Source organism: Ruditapes philippinarum, unplaced genomic scaffold (assembly GCF_026571515.1).
Source record: "Ruditapes philippinarum isolate M1 unplaced genomic scaffold, ASM2657151v2 ctg7988_1_1_1_1, whole genome shotgun sequence".
In the NCBI taxonomy this organism is placed as follows: domain Eukaryota; kingdom Metazoa; phylum Mollusca; class Bivalvia; order Venerida; family Veneridae; genus Ruditapes; species Ruditapes philippinarum.
In genome coordinates this window covers 1-19,771 of record NW_026866179.1, presented here as the reverse complement: position 1 = coordinate 19,771, position 19,771 = coordinate 1, and the positions used below count along the sequence as shown (strand labels likewise).

Below are 19,771 nucleotides of genomic sequence, written 5' to 3'. Positions count from 1 at the left end.
ATTAATCATATCTTTATGTAATTTTTTTTATCGAAGTTAAAGCCATTTATGAATCAATATTTTAATAATTGATCAATGTTTAAACATTTTCTTAGGGTTGATAAATTTGAAGGATAAATAATTATCGATGAACAAATAAAGTTTTAATTTCACTAGTACAGGTTAGTGTATAAACACATACAAGTATTTTGAGGACTGATAGAAAGTGCATTTGAAAACATGAATATAAAACAATTTCAGATTTATTCCTTGTTTAGAGCTAGAAAATGTTTTTTTTTAATTCGGGATGAGTACACACCTGTTGTATAATTGGGTCTCGAAATGCACTTAATCTATTCCCTTGAGTTGATTCTGTTTAAAAATCTGGAAACAAAGTGATTCCTTGGAAGCATTAATCACAACAAAATTACAAGAGAATTGCAAACTCGGTTTGATTGAGGGATAATGAATACGTGCAACATCACTCACGCCCCTAGCACCGGCTTGAGCGGTACTCCAGCGGTACTCAATTCTCAGGCTCAGCATTTTGATGACTCATATTTTTGAGATTTTTCTCACATAGAAATTGTCCACGGAGGCACTGAAAGATTTTATAGTTTCTGCAAGTCCCTTGTCTACTTTGTAGTCATAAAACAATTATTTTTAAGGAAGGCTCTCGACAAATTTCTATACAAGAATTTGTAATAACTTTGTAGATGATGATCATCTAATTTATAAAATGATCTTATTTGATTGTAATAAACAAAAGTTTTAACATTCAAATTTTGGACAAAGACGTTAAGCTATGATATAGTGGGTATTGACAGAATTTGACTCATTAGTATATTATAATTTATTTCAATAAGATAGTGCAATTGCTTCATTACAGCGCCAGCTTACATTCAATTACTCCGATGTTTATAAAATGTACTGCAAGTATTTTTTTTCAAAGTTTCAGTACAAAAATTAATTAATTAATCGCCTTTTGCATGCATGGTTCATAGGAATTCAGCCATTGAAACATTATTGACTTGAAACTTTTTGCCCCTCACTGCTGTTGGTTGGAATCTGTTTGCAGATGGTTCCACTTAGGTAGAGGTTATGCCGCAAAGTCTTCCATCACTATTAAATTTTGAAAGTCGACGAATGATATATACAGTGCTAGTGTGACAGAAATCCAAAATCAGTAAATTAAAACAAATTGTTATAAAAATATTGTATTCAATAAAACAAATTGCCATATCAATGCCAAACTCTGTGCAGATGTTATGTGACATGAAACTTCCTATCTAAGGTTAATTTTGGACCTGCAACTCATTTATATCCACAAAGTTTATACTCACCGTCTGTTAGCCCCATTGCTCAGACAATCATGTGGCAATGACTTGTCATGCTTCCTATGATGTTTTTCACCGTCCTAGCAGGGATGGCAGTCAATTCTCGCACCGACATGGCCATAAACTCCTTGATTTTTCTTTTTTGCACCTGTTACCCCACAGCTTATTCCACACTTGCCCAAATGTATAAAGGTTAGGTGAATGAGCTGGCCAGTCAATGCGCTCAATATATTTCCTTTACATGCAGTTTTGGACCACTTAGCCCTATGAAGCCGTTCATAATCATCCAATAAAATTAACCGGCTGCCCACTTTCTGTCATTCATCCTTATTAAAGGGTATAAACATCTTGTCAATGTTCCAATGGTCAGTCAATGTACCTATTTTTGGCAAAATAGGGTAAGTTTGTCCTAGCTGATACCCCACACAATAACTGAACCACTCCAAAGCAGCTATGCTCAGCAAGTTTTTTAAATTAAAATCCTTCCCAAGATCTTCTCCAAACTGAAGCACCTCTATTAGCAGATTTTCTTCACAACATGGACTCATCAGGGGAGAAAACATGTTAAATTGTCTTTTCCACCTGATCCCATGCTCCCTTGAAATTCCTATGCTTCTTACTATTGACGCTTTATGGAATGTACATGGTTATCAAAATCCTGCCAAGAAGGAATTAGCTTTAGGTTTGTTTAGATTTGAGTCATCTGATACATATTCAAGTTCTAGCTTTAATTCAAGTTCTACTTCTAAGGATGATAGTTACTCTGATTCCTCTTTAGGTCATAACAGGTCTAAGATTTTATGTAGAAAACACAAAACTAAATCAGGAATTACTTTAAGATCTTTTGACTCTGTTAAATATAAGCAGTGTTATCCATATGCTAATTTGCGTTTTGAATTTTTGAATTAGGACATTTTCTTTGAGAAACTTTACTTATTCATTGCAGAAGAGTTAAACAAAGGACGCTTTAATGAAAAAGTGATTTATCTTAACTGCCCTTATGGTTTTCTAGAATTTAAGCCTCTGTATGCAACTGTATTGAGTTTGGTCATAGAATATTGGGTGATGACCTTCAATATGTTGAAGCTACGGTTCTGACCTGGTAGTGTCGAAAATTTAAGCATATGTCAGAGTCAGTATAGTTGGAGCCTAATCCTAGGTATGTCCTCCCTCAAGAAAGAATAAGTACTGGTACAGTGGATGACAATAGTGTCTGATTTTGTTCAAAATATCAGAGGAATAAATGTTCTCCAAATACTGCTCATGAAGTCACGGCTAAGGGAGGTGAAACTCGTTTTTCTAAGCACAACTGTGCTACATGCTGGGACTCGGATAAGAAAGATTTACCGCATTCCGAATGTTCTTGTGCGTGCCTTAATGTAATTCAGTGACTGTCCATTGATGTTGCTTCAAGAAATAATTAGGATGATGTTTTCTTAACTAATTTTTGTAAAAGAAAATTCATCAGTTCTTCTAGCTGTAAGGTTACTTCAAATTCTGGTTGTTTTTGTCCTTAAGCAAGTTATAGCTTCTTGAAAGTTTAACTTTGAAGCCTGCCGGATTCAGTTAAGTGATTAAATTGATACTGATTTCACGTGTAAGATGCTTCATGTTTATTTTTATATGCAGGTTTGTGATTTTTTTTTAATTTGGGTTTCCCTTTAATATTAACTTAGAAAAAAAGTATTTTATTTTCTGAAACCTCCAAAGTGAAGAATGTTACTTGTGCTGTATTTTATTGTATATATGGTCAAAAATTTACAGAAAGAAGCTTCATATGGGGCTATTATTAGACCTTTCGATAGTTGTCCTTTTGTTGAAGATATGGTTAGTTCTCCTCTTCATATTGTTCCTAAATCAAATCCAAATGAATGAAAGTTGATTTTGAACGAAAGGTTTTCCTAATAATGATAATGGGGTAAACAACTTTGTGCTAAAATCATTATCTTAGGAACAAGGTTGATTTAGTTTTCCCGAAAATTTTGTAGCTTTAATTAGGAGAAAAGGTCAATGTTGTTTTATGTATAAACTTGATTTAAGACGGCAGAAAGACAAATTATTATGTGTCCTTCTAATAACAACTTTTTAGGTTCGTCGTGAAAAAACATACCTTTTCTGATACCATTTAAGCAATGGGGGTAAAGGTCTTCCACATGTTTTTGTCAAAGGGTAACGAACTTTTGTTTTTATCATGTGGAATGTGGGTTTATCTTGTTTAAATTATTTGAATGATTTTACAGGGATAGAAAATAAACAAACAGCTTATTTTGCTTTCAATTGTTTTACGTGAGCTTTTTATTTCAAGTTGAATTGAGGAGGCTGTTGATAAAGCGTGTACTCCTTCACAGATTATAATATTTTAAAGTATTTTGTCGTACTAAAACTATGCAGATTACAGGCTTAAGGAGATAAAGGATCTAATTCATGGTTGATTTCAGAGACTGCATCTTTAAAACATGTAAAAGACATACTGAAATTGCTTGGTAAATTGAATCTTATTGGAGCATGTGTTAGATCGAGGCGTGTTTTCGTTAATCATAATTTGAATTGGTTAAGAGAGTGATATGATACGCAATATTTTTTTTAATTCCTTGCGAAGTTATAAAAAGTTTATTATGGTTGAGTGAATTTTACCCATGTGAAATGGAATCACCTTAATTGATTTTAGAAAGTGGTTATAAAAATGCTTGCTTCAAAATTAAGTAATAGTTATAAATGTTTTATTTTCTCTTTTGCATGTTTCATGCTTCATATCATTTTAAAAAAAGAAATTAAGGGAGTTTATTGTCTAAATCTCCTAAACTATATTTTCTTTCCATTCGTGCAAAAGAGGTTTTGCAACTTTAGCTCACCTTGATAATATTTCCCGAGAGCATATTCAGCTTTTAGGGGATTGGAAATCAGATGCTTAGTAGTCTTTTTTGGAAATGAATTGGTCTGATAAGGCTTACATTTTTTCAAAAATGTTTGAGGCAATATACCAATTCACACATCTTGCATAAGGTTGGGAGCAATCTCAAACCTTTGCTGAATAAAACTATGCAAAACGAAAATAAAATTCCCTTCAAACGTTTCATTCTATAGTTGGTAATTTGTTGTGCCAAGCAAAAATTGAGTAGTATATAAGAAGTGTCTATGGCCAATTTGATATCAATACATTATTGACAAATATGAACATTTCATCTGGCGAATATTATGTGATATGTACTGAAAAAATAATATTTGAACGAGGCGATAGTCGCTGTCAATATTTTTGTTTCCAGTACATTACACATTACATTTTCCGTTTAATAATATTTTATTGTATATTTTGTACATGACAAATTTACACAATCTAACATCATTACCTTAAGGATAAATATAATGTACATACAAAAGGCTTGGACCAAAAGTTATGCCAACATTATCTAGGGTCCTCCCCTAAAGGTCTATCTTGTTGGCTTAATGGTAACATAGTTAGTAACTGTGAGTTTTAGAAATTCTGAGATATTTATATGATAAGCGATATATGTGTCATGTATTTTAACTGGTAACAAAGAAATCGCTTAGCCTAAAAATAACAAAAACAAAGAAAATTACAAAATGATTTAATGAGACTAAGTGGACAAAAAAATAATATATGCCATTAGGAATTTGCCACTAGAATAAACGAACCGAACCTTGATTTGCAGCAGTTTTTAATAAACTAAATACAAAAATTAATAAAGTACATGTATAAGCAGTATTGGGTAAATCTTCTAAATAAAATAATACTTTTGATGACATTGTGCACTTCTTGCAATAGTCTTTTTTCGGCTTCTGCAAGTGAATCAATACCGTTTAGAAATGTCTTACTACTGAGAGGATGGAATGACCTCATATTCAAAAAAGTATACGTCTTTGCATAGTATATAATTAACATGCGCTTGAAACTAATTTGTTAATAAACAAATAAATATTTTAGTTGCTACAATTGTTTCTAATTCAGGTTTGGTGGACATTTAACATACGATCTCCGTATAAGAAAAAAGATGAAACTACTGGTGGTTTATATAACTCTTTAATCTTGTTTTTAAATGTAGCTAGCGAATGTGATTCGCTAATTATTGTAGGAAGATTATTCCATAATTGATTAGCTGATCGTAAAACTGATTTTGAGTAAAGTTTGGTACGTCTGACTAAAGTAATATAGCATATTATTATAATGGTTTTCTAACACCATTTCGACAGATGGTGGAAAAAGTTGCATACGGTTTTGTGGTAATAAATCACCTAATTACCAGCTAAAAAGAACATATCCGTTTTATTATATAATTTATAATATGTTTTATATGGCTTATCAAATCTGCATTTAAAAACGCCGAAAATCTACATTTTTTCAATTTGCTTATTAAGTTGATGTTGCTTTTTCGTCATTAGACTCTATATCTTAAAAAAGTGCATGGGAACGCTAAATTCGTGATTTTCTTAAAAATGTTAAGACTTTAACTAAAATAGATTACTTTGACTCTGATATGAAAGTCACCAAACTTTTTTGTGAATAATACCAATAAACTTGGCGTCGCGTCTTTTGTGGGATTTCCAGAGAATCAAGATTTAGGGGAAAAATAGGTGACTAAACCCTAATATTGACCTGTTATTTTTTACAAAGTTTTTTCTTAGCCAACCAGGAAAAGGCATTTCTAAGCTTTTTATAGATTATGTAATAAATATTTATATATTTGAACTTTTACTCCTTTGGAAAGGAAAATGATTAGCTTTTGCCACATGTATAGAGCTATGCTAGCCTGTAAAGCCATGCAAACTGTGTAAGCTTTATACTTTTGAAATCTTAGTTGATGTATTAAATGATTTATAATTTGAAATACCTAAAATTGGAATTACTTTAAATTTGGAATGGACAGGTCAAAATTCACAGTACAAAAAATTAGGAGCTTAAGCATTATAGCCATTATTTCTAAATAGTTGAACAGTTTGATAACAAAGATAAAGCAGGGAAATTACAAAAGAAGAAAAGGACCACATTGGAAGAGGAGAAGTCATCATCTAGAGGTCATGTGATGATTTCTTACCAATGGGCAGACCAGCAGGTACTTAAAAATGTACGAGACAACATCAAAGCAAGGGGATATAAGGTATGCTTACATACAACAAGTATATGTGTAATAACAATTTGCCACACAATCACCTTAACCTGAAATACACAACGTTAAAAGTTTGGAGATAATATCTTAATATACAAACTTTAAACTTTTGAGGCTGCCACATTCATTTAAAGCTCAATTATACAAAGAATATTATAACTTGTCCTCAAAATGCCATCAAGGCTAGGTACCCATAAAATGACATCAAGACTTAGTGCCCTCACTATTTGATAAAGACTAAATGACCTCATTATGCAATCAAGACTGTGTCCACACTATTCCATCAAGACTAGGTATCCTCACAATTTTATCAAGAGTATGTGTCTTCACTGTTCCAGCAATACAAAGTGTCTGCACTCTGTCATCATGGCTAAGTGTCCCCAATTATCCATCAATACTAAGTATTTACAATTTTTATCAAGTCTAAATGTCTTCATTATGTCATCAATACTAGGTGTTCTCACTATTCCATAAATAGTATATGTATCCTCACTATGCAATCAAGCCTATATGTCCTCACTATGCCATTAATAATAAGATTTCTCACTATGCAATGTAGACTAAATGTCCTCACTATGCCATCAAGACTAAATGTATTCACTAGGAGTATGGGGTTGTTTTTTTCCGTATAGTAGCATGACCTTTATATACAATTGGTCTCAATTATAAGATTACTCTTTTCTTTTCATTCACTGAAAGTTTGTTGAATAGTTGCATTTATTAACAGGGTGATCATAATTTGGATGTTGTTTTTAAAACACGTTTGCATGTATGTTTAGACCCTCAAAAATGCTTCTTCGTAAATTCAGGTTTGGATGGATATTGACCAGATGGGAGGATCCACACTTCAAGCTATGGCAGAGGCTGTGGAAGGTGCTGATGTGTTCCTAATTTGTATGTCCAACAAGTACAAGCATAGTCCTGCTTGCAGGGCAGGTAAGCGATTAAATAATTTACAAACTCTTTAAAGGCAATGGTTTCAAGCATTCATGTTTCTGCTTTTTGATTTTTGGATAACAGACCCAACAACCATATTGACTAAAATGTACTAAATTAGGTATTGAAGAAATGCTGGTTTCAGATTCATAACGAAGCAAAGGAGAGTTGGGATGTTATGGAATTTAGTGGACTTTTTAACCTTTTGTCTGTAAAGTGGATGGCTTTCTTTTAGCACCAAGCTAGCCAAATAGTTATCTGGCGCAAAATTTAGCATGGACTGACCCTTACACTCTGAGTACTTGCATGCAAGGGCCTTCACTAGCCATTAGAAAATTGAAAAATCTTATCTGTTTCCTGTGGTTGGGTCGCTTTGTTTTCAGTTTACGTGTGTATTATCATTTTGTTTTTAGTTCAACTATAATAATGTTTTTGTGTGCAAGTTGGTAACTCCAACACTTCTGAAGGGAGTGAGTTGAAACTTCGCACACGTATTTGAGAGGATAATCGAAAATCAATTTCAAATGCCTATAACACTAACATGGATTTTATGAGAATTATCAAGCACATTATCATACCGAAGTTTTTGTTTCTTTTCAATGATTTTTCATTTCAGAGGCAGAATACGCATTTCAACTACGCAAAAAGGTTATTCCATTAAAAATGGAGAGAGGGTACACTCCTGATGGATGGCTCGGCTTGATAGTGGGCGCCAAATTGTACTTCGAGTTTAGTCCAAAGTATCCATTTGAAGACAAGATGAAGGCCTTGCTTAAGGAGATAGTTGGTGTACTAGGAGAATCACGTGATGTTCCTGATGCAGGGGAGATTATCAAACCTCAGGTTGCTTCTGTAAGTCTCTAGGATTTTTAAGCCCCATGTCCATCATGCTGTCACACTGTCTGTTGATAACTTACAAATCAGTTGAATATGTTGACAATAATGTACTTGGAATTGACACATTTCTACTTATGTGTTGGTTTATATCATTAGTTAAAAATTTTTGGCAGGTTAAATTTTCCTATATAAATGGTTTGTATGTATAACCCGAGCGGCTAGATGAATTTATAATACAGGAAACTTACTATTTAAGAGGAAGAAAAATGTGTGATTTATTTATGAATGACAGTAGCAGCAGGGATATAAACTACATGTACATAAATGACACTTTATCGAATGAAAAGCTACGTTATAAACGTGCAGTATTATAATGTTGTATGTAAGGAATTAAGATTTTTGATAGGTTGTATGACCAAGTATAAATGGCTATAAGTGAATATGATGGTTATTTTGTAAACTGCTATTTATAAATGGCTGTTTTATCTTTCATACCATCTTAATAAGAGATTTATAATACAGCACCATGAATAGCTTTATCTGAAGAAAAGTGAAAAGATAAATCTACATCAACCTTGTATATAAATAACAAAAGCATAACAATTGCATGACTACTTTACAAACATCATTTTATCAAAATTAAGATGAATGCCAATTGTGCCACACAATGTAATTATGTATCTAATATATTTAGATATAATTGCAATGGAATTATATAAAAACAAATTTCTCTAATAGTAACCGCCTCTTTTCGGTATGAAATGTGAATGAACAGAGTGTTGTATATGTGTATGTTTTGTGTTTGATTTGAACAGATATGAATTGAATACATTTCAACTTTCCCCCAAGTAACGTTGAAATGCATTTTCGGTAGCTTATTAAGCTATAGGTCTTAATGTCCTAAGTATTCTACAATTATAAAATGGATTTTGCATTTGAGTGGCTAAATTTATTGTGAAGTTTTATATTGTGAAAAAGTGAAACTGTTATTGTAAAGAGTAATAAAGGTTATTATGCTACCATTAGCACTGTACTGTTACCATGCATTTGACAATTGTTCTTGTAGGTGACAGGGGCTACAGGTGCCCATTCTATCGATCATGCAGACACATCTTCTTATGCGAGTAATACAATTGCTAAGATATCAGTTACTAAGACAACCATTGATAATGTGAGAAAATGGACGGCAGACGATGTTAAACAATGGATTTACAAGAACGGGCTGGAGAAGTAAGTGCATTTAAATGGATACACGTTTTTTTTAAATTCCAATAATGCATGTACATGACAATAAATTAATATTAATACTTTCAGTAAAGTGATTATTGTGAACACCAGTCATGTCATACTTAAACAAATCTTTGAATCGAAAGTATATGCGTACAAAAAGAAGATAATTACTAATTACAGGTCTCATACCTCTGAGATAACTTTTTTACAGAATTATGCACTTTTACATCGTTAGAGTTGTGCCCCTTCTGTTACTGTCAATCATGTTGTTATTGGTTTTTAAAATTTATTATTAATATGTCAGACGCAGTAAAAAAAACAAACAAACACTTACTCTCTTCACAGATGGGAATATCCTGCTGTTAGATAAATCCTTAGCGAAATTTGGCTGTTAATTAACCTCAAGCCAGATATTTCTGTTTATATAGACAGCCATTTTATAATTGTTATGTTAATTCCTCTTGTCGTCCTGCAAGTTGTAACGTGATCTGTTACAGGTGTGGAGTCAGCAGTTTAACAGGCGGAGATATCGCACTCCTGGCTAGCATGCGTGTAGAATGTCCCGATTTCTTTTACAAGTGCCTCAAAGATATGCTCAAGGTTAAGAAGTTGTCAACAATGTCAAAAATAGTTTGGGCTTTACATGATTTATCTTAGATTTAACATGGGCTTACATATTCAGTTAAATCATTTTTAATCCTTTTACTGTCAGACCTTTAGTTATTAAGTTATTATGTCTTTGCCCAGGAAGTTTTCTAAAAAAATAGCTTAACCTTTTATCATGTTTAAACTATATATTAAAGATTGTGTTAAAGAGTTTTACAATCATTATCTCTTTCTGTATAAAACTGCATTGTACACATTTGTAACCTCAATTTTCATTAGATAATCATTTATGTTTATATATCTATATTCATGATTTGTGTAAATTTATTGACTTTTTTCTATTTTATTAAAACAGTAATTTTGTAGTATAGTAAATTGGTCAAAAGAATTTTGCCATATCAAATAACAATTTATAAAGAGGTTTCACATTCTAAACGGCTCATTATAAAATGTCATTTTTAACATTGAACCCCAAGCTAATCTTTGACTACTAAAATATTGACATGGATCTAAGGTAATGTATATATTATAGCATTTTCTCCATACGTTCAAAAATGTTCAAATATATCAGATAATAAAAATTTGCGGGCTTTTAGATACAAATCATGATAAATATTATCCTATTGTTTTCAATCCGAATTCTTTCAAAACTTTTGTGCATGTTCATTTTTGTTATCGCTAATGCCAGGTTAATAACTAGGTAAAAAATGGATCAGAAATATATTTAAATTCTGGTACATTTTAAGCTAAAACATCTTATACCGAGACATTAATTGAAAAGAATAAATGAAGAATAAATCAGAAGTATTTAATGCCATATATTGCTTCATATCATCCGAAACAACCCTTATTTTTCTATGGAATTTTCCTTTTTGCTAAATAACAAAATGACTGTCATAACCTCAACATTTTTAAAGATTACTGGAATATTCTTTGTAAATTGAAAATTGATATTACTTAATGAATGAACACTACTCCGGTAATATTCCTGTAATATTCCTGTTATCTTATGAATTACCATGTCCGCAATAATTATTATCAGGAATAGTTAAACCTATTTTAGGTAAAAGATGAAGAATGCTTTTAAGAGTATCGAATCTACGTCTAGTACTTTTTACAAATTTTACTTTCAGTTGACCACGAGAAGTATCAGCACCTTTTATTAATTATATTTAATTTTTGAGGATTTAAACGTAATTTGTAAATTTGCTTTTCTTTTAAACATTTTGTTTTATTTGATTTCGTTTATATTATGTAAATTTAAAATAAGGTCACTTGAAATCGCTAACGTTAGACTATCGCTGTGCAATTGCATTAAATATGATCCTTTCGACAATTCACCGTTGTAAGTTGAAACCAATATGAAAGATAGCTTAAATATTCAAGCAGTATACACATATTTCTTTAGAAAGCCATTTTAATTAAATAAATGAGTGAATAAAAATATTTTTCATTTTTAAGCATTAAAGGACGGATTTCAAGCTTTGTATATATTGGAATTGTTCAATTCGGACAAAAATTGGCCATTGTTCAGTGTTCAAGTAGTATATATATTTATCACACACCCGTGCCAACTTTGCGACTCCGTAAATATGGTATTGCACGGCCTTGCATATATTTTGACGTGCCGTCATTAGCATTATGCAAACATAGTGAAAAGACGCGCTAAATGTTAGCGTTAAACTTAGGCGCGTCACTTATATCACTTTAAACGGTCTTTATTTTGGGTATGTGATAAAAATAATATTAAATTCGTGTAAGTTCATTACTGAATTTATTGCACTCGTTGAATAAAATAATATTATGCTCGCCACAGACTGGCATAATATACATTATTCAACTCGTGCAATAAATTCAGTATTGAACTTACACTCATTCAATATCCTCTATACATAGTATATATAATATAATAACCTTTTGGTAAAGGTGAACAACCTGTTGTTAAGTAGTGTGTTATTAAATGCTCTGTCACATTTCATGTTATTATAGGCTCTATCACATTGTCTGTAATTGCATGCTAAATGACATTGTCTGTTATTACATGCTCTATTACTTCATCTTTAATTACATGATTTATCACAATGCATGTTATTACATGCCCTTTTATTTTGTCTTCAATGACATGCTCTATCACATTGCATGTCATTACATCTGTATCGCATTGTCTGTATAACCTCTATCATAATGTCTGTTATAACATGCTTAATTAATTTGTCTTTATTACATGCTGCATCACATTACATGTTATCACTACTCTATCATTTTTTTCTGTTATAATACGCACTATCATTTTGTCTGTTTTTTTTTATGTTTGATCACAGTGTTTGTAATTTCATGTCTGGTATAATATGTTAATCACTTTGATTGTTAATACATGCTTTATCTTATTGTCTGTTATTAAATGCTCTTTCCCATGTCTGTTATTGCATCCTCTTTTATATTGTCTGTTACTACACGCTCTGCTATTTTCTGCTAATATTTGCTCTTTCCAATATTTTACTATTTCTATCACATTGTCTGTTATTACAATCATACCCTTTTATTTTTTCTGTTATTACATGTTTTAACTCATTGTCTCTTAATACATGCCGGCCAACTTTAGTTAGACCTGCCTCATTTGAGACTTACAAGCCCTATGATAGATAAATATATAAACATGTACATTTATTATATACTTATAAATGAAATATTGAGAAATATTGATGAAATAAAATGTGTATTTTCATTTGCCGTATTTTCACTGTGAAAATTTATTTTTCACTGCAGTGAAACATATTTTCCGTATTTTCACTGGTTTGTTGCCGAACTACTTTCTTTTAAATTCTGCCAATACACAAAATTTCAGGGAAAGTCTTTCAAATTTTAATGTCAAAAAGGAGAAAAATGTATATAATAAACAGAAAATTCAAGTTCTTTTATAAATACATGATTTATTTTCATCTTGTGGCATGAAAATTACCATATTTCACTCGTGGCTACCGCCACTCATGAAATATTAAATTTCATACCACTCGATGAAAATAAATCATGTATTTATAGAAAAACTTGAATATCCTCTATGTATTTGTTTAAGAAATAATATCGGTCTCAGCGGTGTTTATCCGCTATTTAACACCGGTTGGAGTTCTGATGCGTAGGAATTGACCACGTGGTCTGCAGCACGATAAAATAAAGGAATATCAATACTGTTATAAGAAATAATAAGAGAAAACAAGTTATTTTATAAAGTTTTAAACAATAAAAACATACGTCTTAAAATGGATTGTATTGTGTTTTCACCAGTGCCCAATTTATCATCATTGTTTGTTTGAAATGACGTCAGCGTTTATGAATGAGTAGTATACTTAGGATGACGTCATTACGCTGTTTACGGATTCGCGCTGTTTTTTTCAAAATAGTTATGTTATTTACTGATATGGATCAAATCTGTTGTGTTAGTGTATATGAGACTTTATTTCGGTATAGTTTGAAAACAAAACATTACAAGAACTGAAAATATAAAATAAAAATGCTTTTTATTGTTGCTGTAACTATATAATCGAGGGAGAAAAAATAAGAGCGGCATATACAAGTATTCCCTAACAAGTGTTTACTGGCAGTTTAAGACCGTAATTTCTTCTTCTTTGTCTATAGTGACAAAGTCACGAGGAGTGTTAGAATATGATATTTATCTATAACATTTTATATTATTATTTAAAGATCAATCGAATGTCAAATCATTTTATTATTTTGTAATTTTATTTTTCATAATTATTATGCACATAATTTGATACTTAATATATTTGTTTTTACTTTTTTACTATTTATTGTACACTGTTACTATTTATTGATTTTTTTCTATTTTGTTAGTAAACCTTATTTTGTGTCATATATAAGTTGTGGATCAAAACTGCAACATAATATCCCATATCATAGCAAAATTGGACACAGACTCTCCAAATAATAAGAGGATATTTTTTCGTTTGAGTGAAATATGGCAGCCATATTTTTTCACGAAACATGATAAAATGCCACATATTTTCACGAGCCGGGACGGCGAGTGAAAATATGTTGCATTTTATCATGTTGAGTGAAAATATATACCATATTTCACGGAAAACGAAAAAATTACCTTTTTATTTAATTTCATCATCAAAGAAAAATGGTTACGACCCCCCTTGCTTGTTACGCAACTGCAATTGTACAGCGCGCAGTAATATAATTATTATCTTGTTTTGCACGCGATATTTAGCGCTACATTGTGGCGTCACGTAAACAAGTCTTTAAACGTCTGTACAGTGTTAATGACTGAATAAAAGATATTTGTGTTCGGATTTATTTTTTTTAGTTAGACCATTTTTTATCATTCTAGATAGATATCAATACAAAATTCAACAAAAAGTTGTTTTGTATTGATCAGATTTTTCAAACAAAACGGCGAAAGAAGTCCCTTAAAATAAATATGAGTTTTGACTCCGCCCACTTTCATATTTATATTTCATATTTTTTTAAAAAAAATATGAAATATATTTGACTGATATAGCACCATATTTCATGGGTAAAATTAAATAAAATGCTACCATTAATTTAATATTCAGTTTTTATGACTAATTTTGTAGACAAATATTAAAGGTAAATTTTGAGATTCAACTTTAAGTTTAAATCTTAAAGTGTATACAGCTTAGTATTTGTTCTCAGTCAATTATAATGATAATATAAATAAATTTGTCAGCATACCTTTTGTTTAAGGCTTGTGGGCATTTGTGAAATCATGGCCAAACCTATTAATATAGGAGCAAAATATTTTATTAAGATTATTATTAATACAGATGAAGTAGAATATAAACAAGTATTTTAACTGTACACGTACTATACCCTTGTATCTGTGTGTGTGTGTGGGGGGGGGGCACTTTTATCAAACTTCAATAGAACAGTCAACAGGTTATTTTTTAGCACTGATACATATTTGGAGGCGTGTGCCTTAAGATATATGTTGATCCCTATATACATACGCAAACATGTATGAGTAATCTATTGTGAATGCATAAAAGTTGTTTTGTTTTATTTTCATTATTTTAACAATAATTATGATAATTTCTGTGGACAGTACTAAGTATGTGTTATAGTACATTTTACAATAGCTTTTTATGTTGTTGTTGTTTGTGACATTTAGCTTAAAGGCACATTAAACCTCAAAAATGAAAATTGTTTATTCTTAAAAAAGGTCGAACATATCTTTAATAATGTTTTAATAATGGATTTAGAGCACGCTAGATGATAGTTGCATTTAATGTGCAGTAATGTATCATTAATGTAACAAATGAAGTGTTCTAAAGGGTGGTTACTGCAGCGGGTATTATGAATAGCTGCATGCTTGGAATTTGCTTTCGTGCAGAAAATATTGAAGTATAAAAAGTTATCAAACTAGATTTCTTTGATTTAATTTAAAAATGTTTATGTAACAATTAGATATAAAATATTAAACACCATTAAATTGATACACAGTAGTAATGGAAACTTAAACATCAATATAATTATAATCTATTTCAAAATGATACAATAACAATTTATCGTAATTTTATGCCACTGGTTTCCCACGTATATAAGTACAATTTTGTTTCAAGTTGTAGTACGGTATGTACCTTTGCAGATTTTATAGTTAAATTTCAGTTATGTTAAAATATTGATATGATGCTAATAAAATCGTGTTAAAATTAAAGTATTTGTTGTTTACCACAAAAAATATCTTAAATGGACTTGCCACCTATAAATATTGACAAAACTATTATTTTCATCATTTTTCTAGCTTAGTAGGTGGTTCTACTCCGGTTCCGGTTCCGGTTGTCTGAAATAATACACGGAAGGGCATCTGAGGTCTTCCTCCAATGTCCCTATACATGTATATGCTCTATACTGTGTCAGTGTGACATAAAAGCCCAATCAAACAAACAAACAATTGATCAGTTTGAGCGAATTTTTCAAAATATTTACTTACGGATAAGAAAGAAAGTACTAGTCTAATTAATTGGGGGCCATACGCCACTTGTCATGGAATGACACGAAAGTGTCACATTGAAGATTCCATTATAACCGCCGTATGAACACATCTGCTGCAGATGTTTTCTAAATTCAAAATTTTGCGCTGATTTTATGTTTAAATGTTGCTTTCTTCTTAAGCCGGTGCAAGGAGGCGTGGACGGTAGATTGCACTTCACAGTACCGTCCATAAACAGACTTAATCAAACCGAGACTGCAACATTTTCAATTTTACCGTTGTGGACTGTCTTAAGGGTTCTTACTTTCTTTATTTTAGGCAGATTCAGAGGGCGAGTCAGTGGCAATATGGTTATGGACCTTAACTATATGGTTCGAAATATGTCACCCACTTCAAATTCTTTATGTGAGAAAGCTATCCAGTTGATAGTTCTACTCAAGTGCCTTTTTGTGCCTGAAATAATTTACATAGGGACATCTGATGTCTTCCTCCTCTAATAAAGCTGGAAAGTGGCCAGATGGCCTATCCTGTGTCGATGCGACGCAAAATCTAACAAAAAATGTGTTAGTGTGTGTGTCTTTTTTACATTGATAATGAAGTCATAATCAAGGAAGAATTTATACTGTTGTTGTTGTACATAGGACCACTGTTATTTCTTATTCTTGAAAGAACAACAAAGACTATAGGTAAGGACATTATCAATTAGAATACGAAAAAACAAAAACTATGGCAAAATATCATGTGTCTGATTTAGATGCTGGATGTATGTGCAAATTTGAAGAAAAAAAAACATATGGCTCACGGATATTTGCCAATTATGACGATACAATCCGAAACTGTAAAATTAAATACATTGCATATCTTACGAGAAGACTATAAACATTTAAGTTTTAGCGAGATTACTTTTATACAGACATATTTTTCAGTCTGTTACATTTAATGAAAATGCTTTTCTAGAGCATAACTTCTACATGCATTGAGATATTTCAATAAAATATGATAAAACAAGATCAACAATGAAAGGCGGGGTTCAATGAACGCAACCCCACTTTGTATAAATGTTGACTATTGTTAGGTGCTGCGTCAACAAAATTCTGGTTCCCATGGCAAAGGCTGCACACAAACTAGGTCTCAAGTCAAAGGACAGGGTTACGCTTTGGCATAAGTATAATATATAACTTTGCATAAATCAAGGTCAAGGTCACATGCAGGGGTCAACTGTAAGATAAAATGAGCCTGTTTGTATAGACATTTAAGTCGATTGTGATGTCAATGTTCACCATCAAGATAGGGCCATTATAACCACTGATATGGTTTTATATTTATTTCTGGAAAGTTTTCTGTTTTTGGTGTCCTGTTATATTTTCCAAAAATGTTACTCATTGGCCAATTACTTAAATTATCTTCTGTTGATGTTGCATTTGGAAAGTCATTTTGATAGTGATTTAGTATTGTGTATGGAAGTCAAGATGCTAACTTTGTGTACATTTTTCTACTTTCGTGACAAAAAAAATCACTTTCATAGCGCTCTACTTGATTCAGATGATAAACATTTAACATTCTCTAAAACAATTTTAACTGTTATAAACTTTCCTTTCTAAAACACGAAACAATATTCATTTCTAAGTTACAATGTGCTTTAAAACATTTGTGATTTGCGTATTTTGTGACAATGGCACTCTTATTATTGATATTTATTATTTATAAACTTTGGTATGCACCTATTTCTATCACCGTAGCATTGAATTTAAAATTCAAATAAACAATACCCGTGTGATTATACATAATGCATTTTTACATAATAGAATCTTTTATTGATCTTATATGGGGTGATAAAATATATATTAATGGATATTATGTAGGGCTATAACTTGATCAGCTAGATCATTCATTTATTGGTGATGGGAATGCTCTATTCGATGAGTAGCAGTTTTTGATTGAATGTTTAAATGTTGAATTCTGCTTAAGCCTGTGCAAGGAGGCGTGGACGGTAGATTGCACTTGACAGTACCGTCCATGAACAGGCTAAATCAAACCGAGACTGCAATATTTTCAATTTTGCCGTTTTGGACTGTCTTTAGGGGTTCTTACTTTCTTTATTTTTGGCAGATTCAGAGGGCGAGTCAGTGGCAAAATGGTTATGGACCTTAACTATATGGTTCGAGCTATGTCACCTTCAAATTCTTTATGTGAGAAAGCTATCCAGTTGGTGGTTCTACTCAAGTGCCTGTTTGTGCCCGAAATAATTTACATAGGGACACATGATGTATTCCTCTTTTAATAAAGCTGGAAAGTGGACAGGTGGCCTATCCTGTGTCGATGCGACGCAAAATCTAACAAAAAATCTGTTAGTGTGTGTGTCTTCTTTACATTGATAATGAAGTCATAATCAGTGAAGAAACTATACCGTTGTTGCTGTTGTACATAGGACCACTGCAGAGGTAGCACTGTTATCTCTTATTCTTGAAAGAACAAAAAAGGACTATAGGTAGGGACATTTTCAATTAGAATACAAAAAAATCCATGGTAAAGTATCATGTGTCTGATTTAGATGCTGGAAGTATGTGCAAATTTTGAAGGGTAAAAACACATGGCTCACGGTTAATTACCAATTATTACGATAAAATCCAAAACTGAAAAATTAAATGCATAGCATATTCTTACGAGAAGACTATAAACATTTAACTTTTAGCGAGATTACTTTTATACGAAAAATTTTTTCAGTCTGTTACATTTTATGAAAACGCTTTTTAGATCATTACTTCTACATGCATTGAAATATTTTAATAAAACTTTGTACAAAATACCATTGTTATGCGCTGCCTCATCATAATTATAGTTCCCATGGCAATGGCTGCACACACACTAGTCATACTAGTCATAGGACAACATATAATATGTAAGGATAATATATAACTTGGCATAAATCAAGTTCAAGGTCACATGAGTAATATTATAAATACCTGCTATCCCCCACCCTAAAAAAATAAAAAAAATAATTTCCAGTTATACCCCTTTTTTATAACCTACTTTTTTAAAAAGATTTTCTTCTCCATCACACCTAAAAAAAAATAAATTTTTTATCCCCGGCGGGACTCGAACCCACACCCCCTAAAAATAAAAAAATATTCAACCCTTAATCCATAGTACCCAGAAAAAAACAGCAAAATGCCTACTTGTCCAGACCACCGGGTAGGCATTTTTTTCTTTCTATCTCTCTTTTTTTCCGGTGGTCCTGGGGGTTTTGCCACTGTCACGGCCTCTACATGCCGTTCTTAGGCGGCTGCTCGTTATGGAGCTTTTATCTCAGACACTCCTGCATATCTCATATGCGTGCGGACCCTTCCCCGAAACCGAAATGGGAGGGTCTCTAGAAGTGCTGAGATAATATTACAAAGTAGCTGATCATACTACTAAGTAATACCCCCATCACTAGCTAGCTCGGACATTATGTATACTAAAAAAATAAAATATAAACTTAATACAAAATCGATAATGGTTTCCCAATAGTTTTCTATTTATAAACCTCATGCATTGTATCGTCTGCTAAACGTAACGCACTGGTGAATGTTGTGTATTAAATATACAATCTAGCGATAAACCGCAAATATGCTTAACTTCTATATTTTGGAGGCGGATCATTAATTATAGTAACTTTAGTGAATAAAATTATACATTTACCATTTTTTTTTTAACTCGTTTAAAGCCTGTGCTTTTCCCTCTTCTATTAACTTTTTTCTTTCTGTCTC

At 31.7% G+C, this 19,771-nt stretch overlaps 1 protein-coding gene across 2 annotated transcripts in view; it reads left to right on the top strand.

Moving 5' to 3' along the window:
• Positions 1 to 15,682, top strand: part of LOC132731567 (uncharacterized) — a 37,444-nt gene extending 21,762 nt beyond the window's left edge. For both annotated transcript variants that reach the window (XM_060717758.1, XM_060717759.1), the window contains exons 7-11: positions 6,261 to 6,430; positions 7,249 to 7,375; positions 7,992 to 8,227; positions 9,279 to 9,442; positions 9,940 to 15,682. In XM_060717758.1, coding sequence (XP_060573741.1) covers positions 6,261 to 6,430; positions 7,249 to 7,375; positions 7,992 to 8,227; positions 9,279 to 9,442; positions 9,940 to 10,099 — 857 coding nt within the window. In that variant the 3' untranslated portion in view covers positions 10,100 to 15,682. The remainder of the gene's footprint in view (positions 1 to 6,260; positions 6,431 to 7,248; positions 7,376 to 7,991; positions 8,228 to 9,278; positions 9,443 to 9,939) is intronic.
• Positions 15,683 to 19,771: the final 4,089 nt, after the last annotated feature.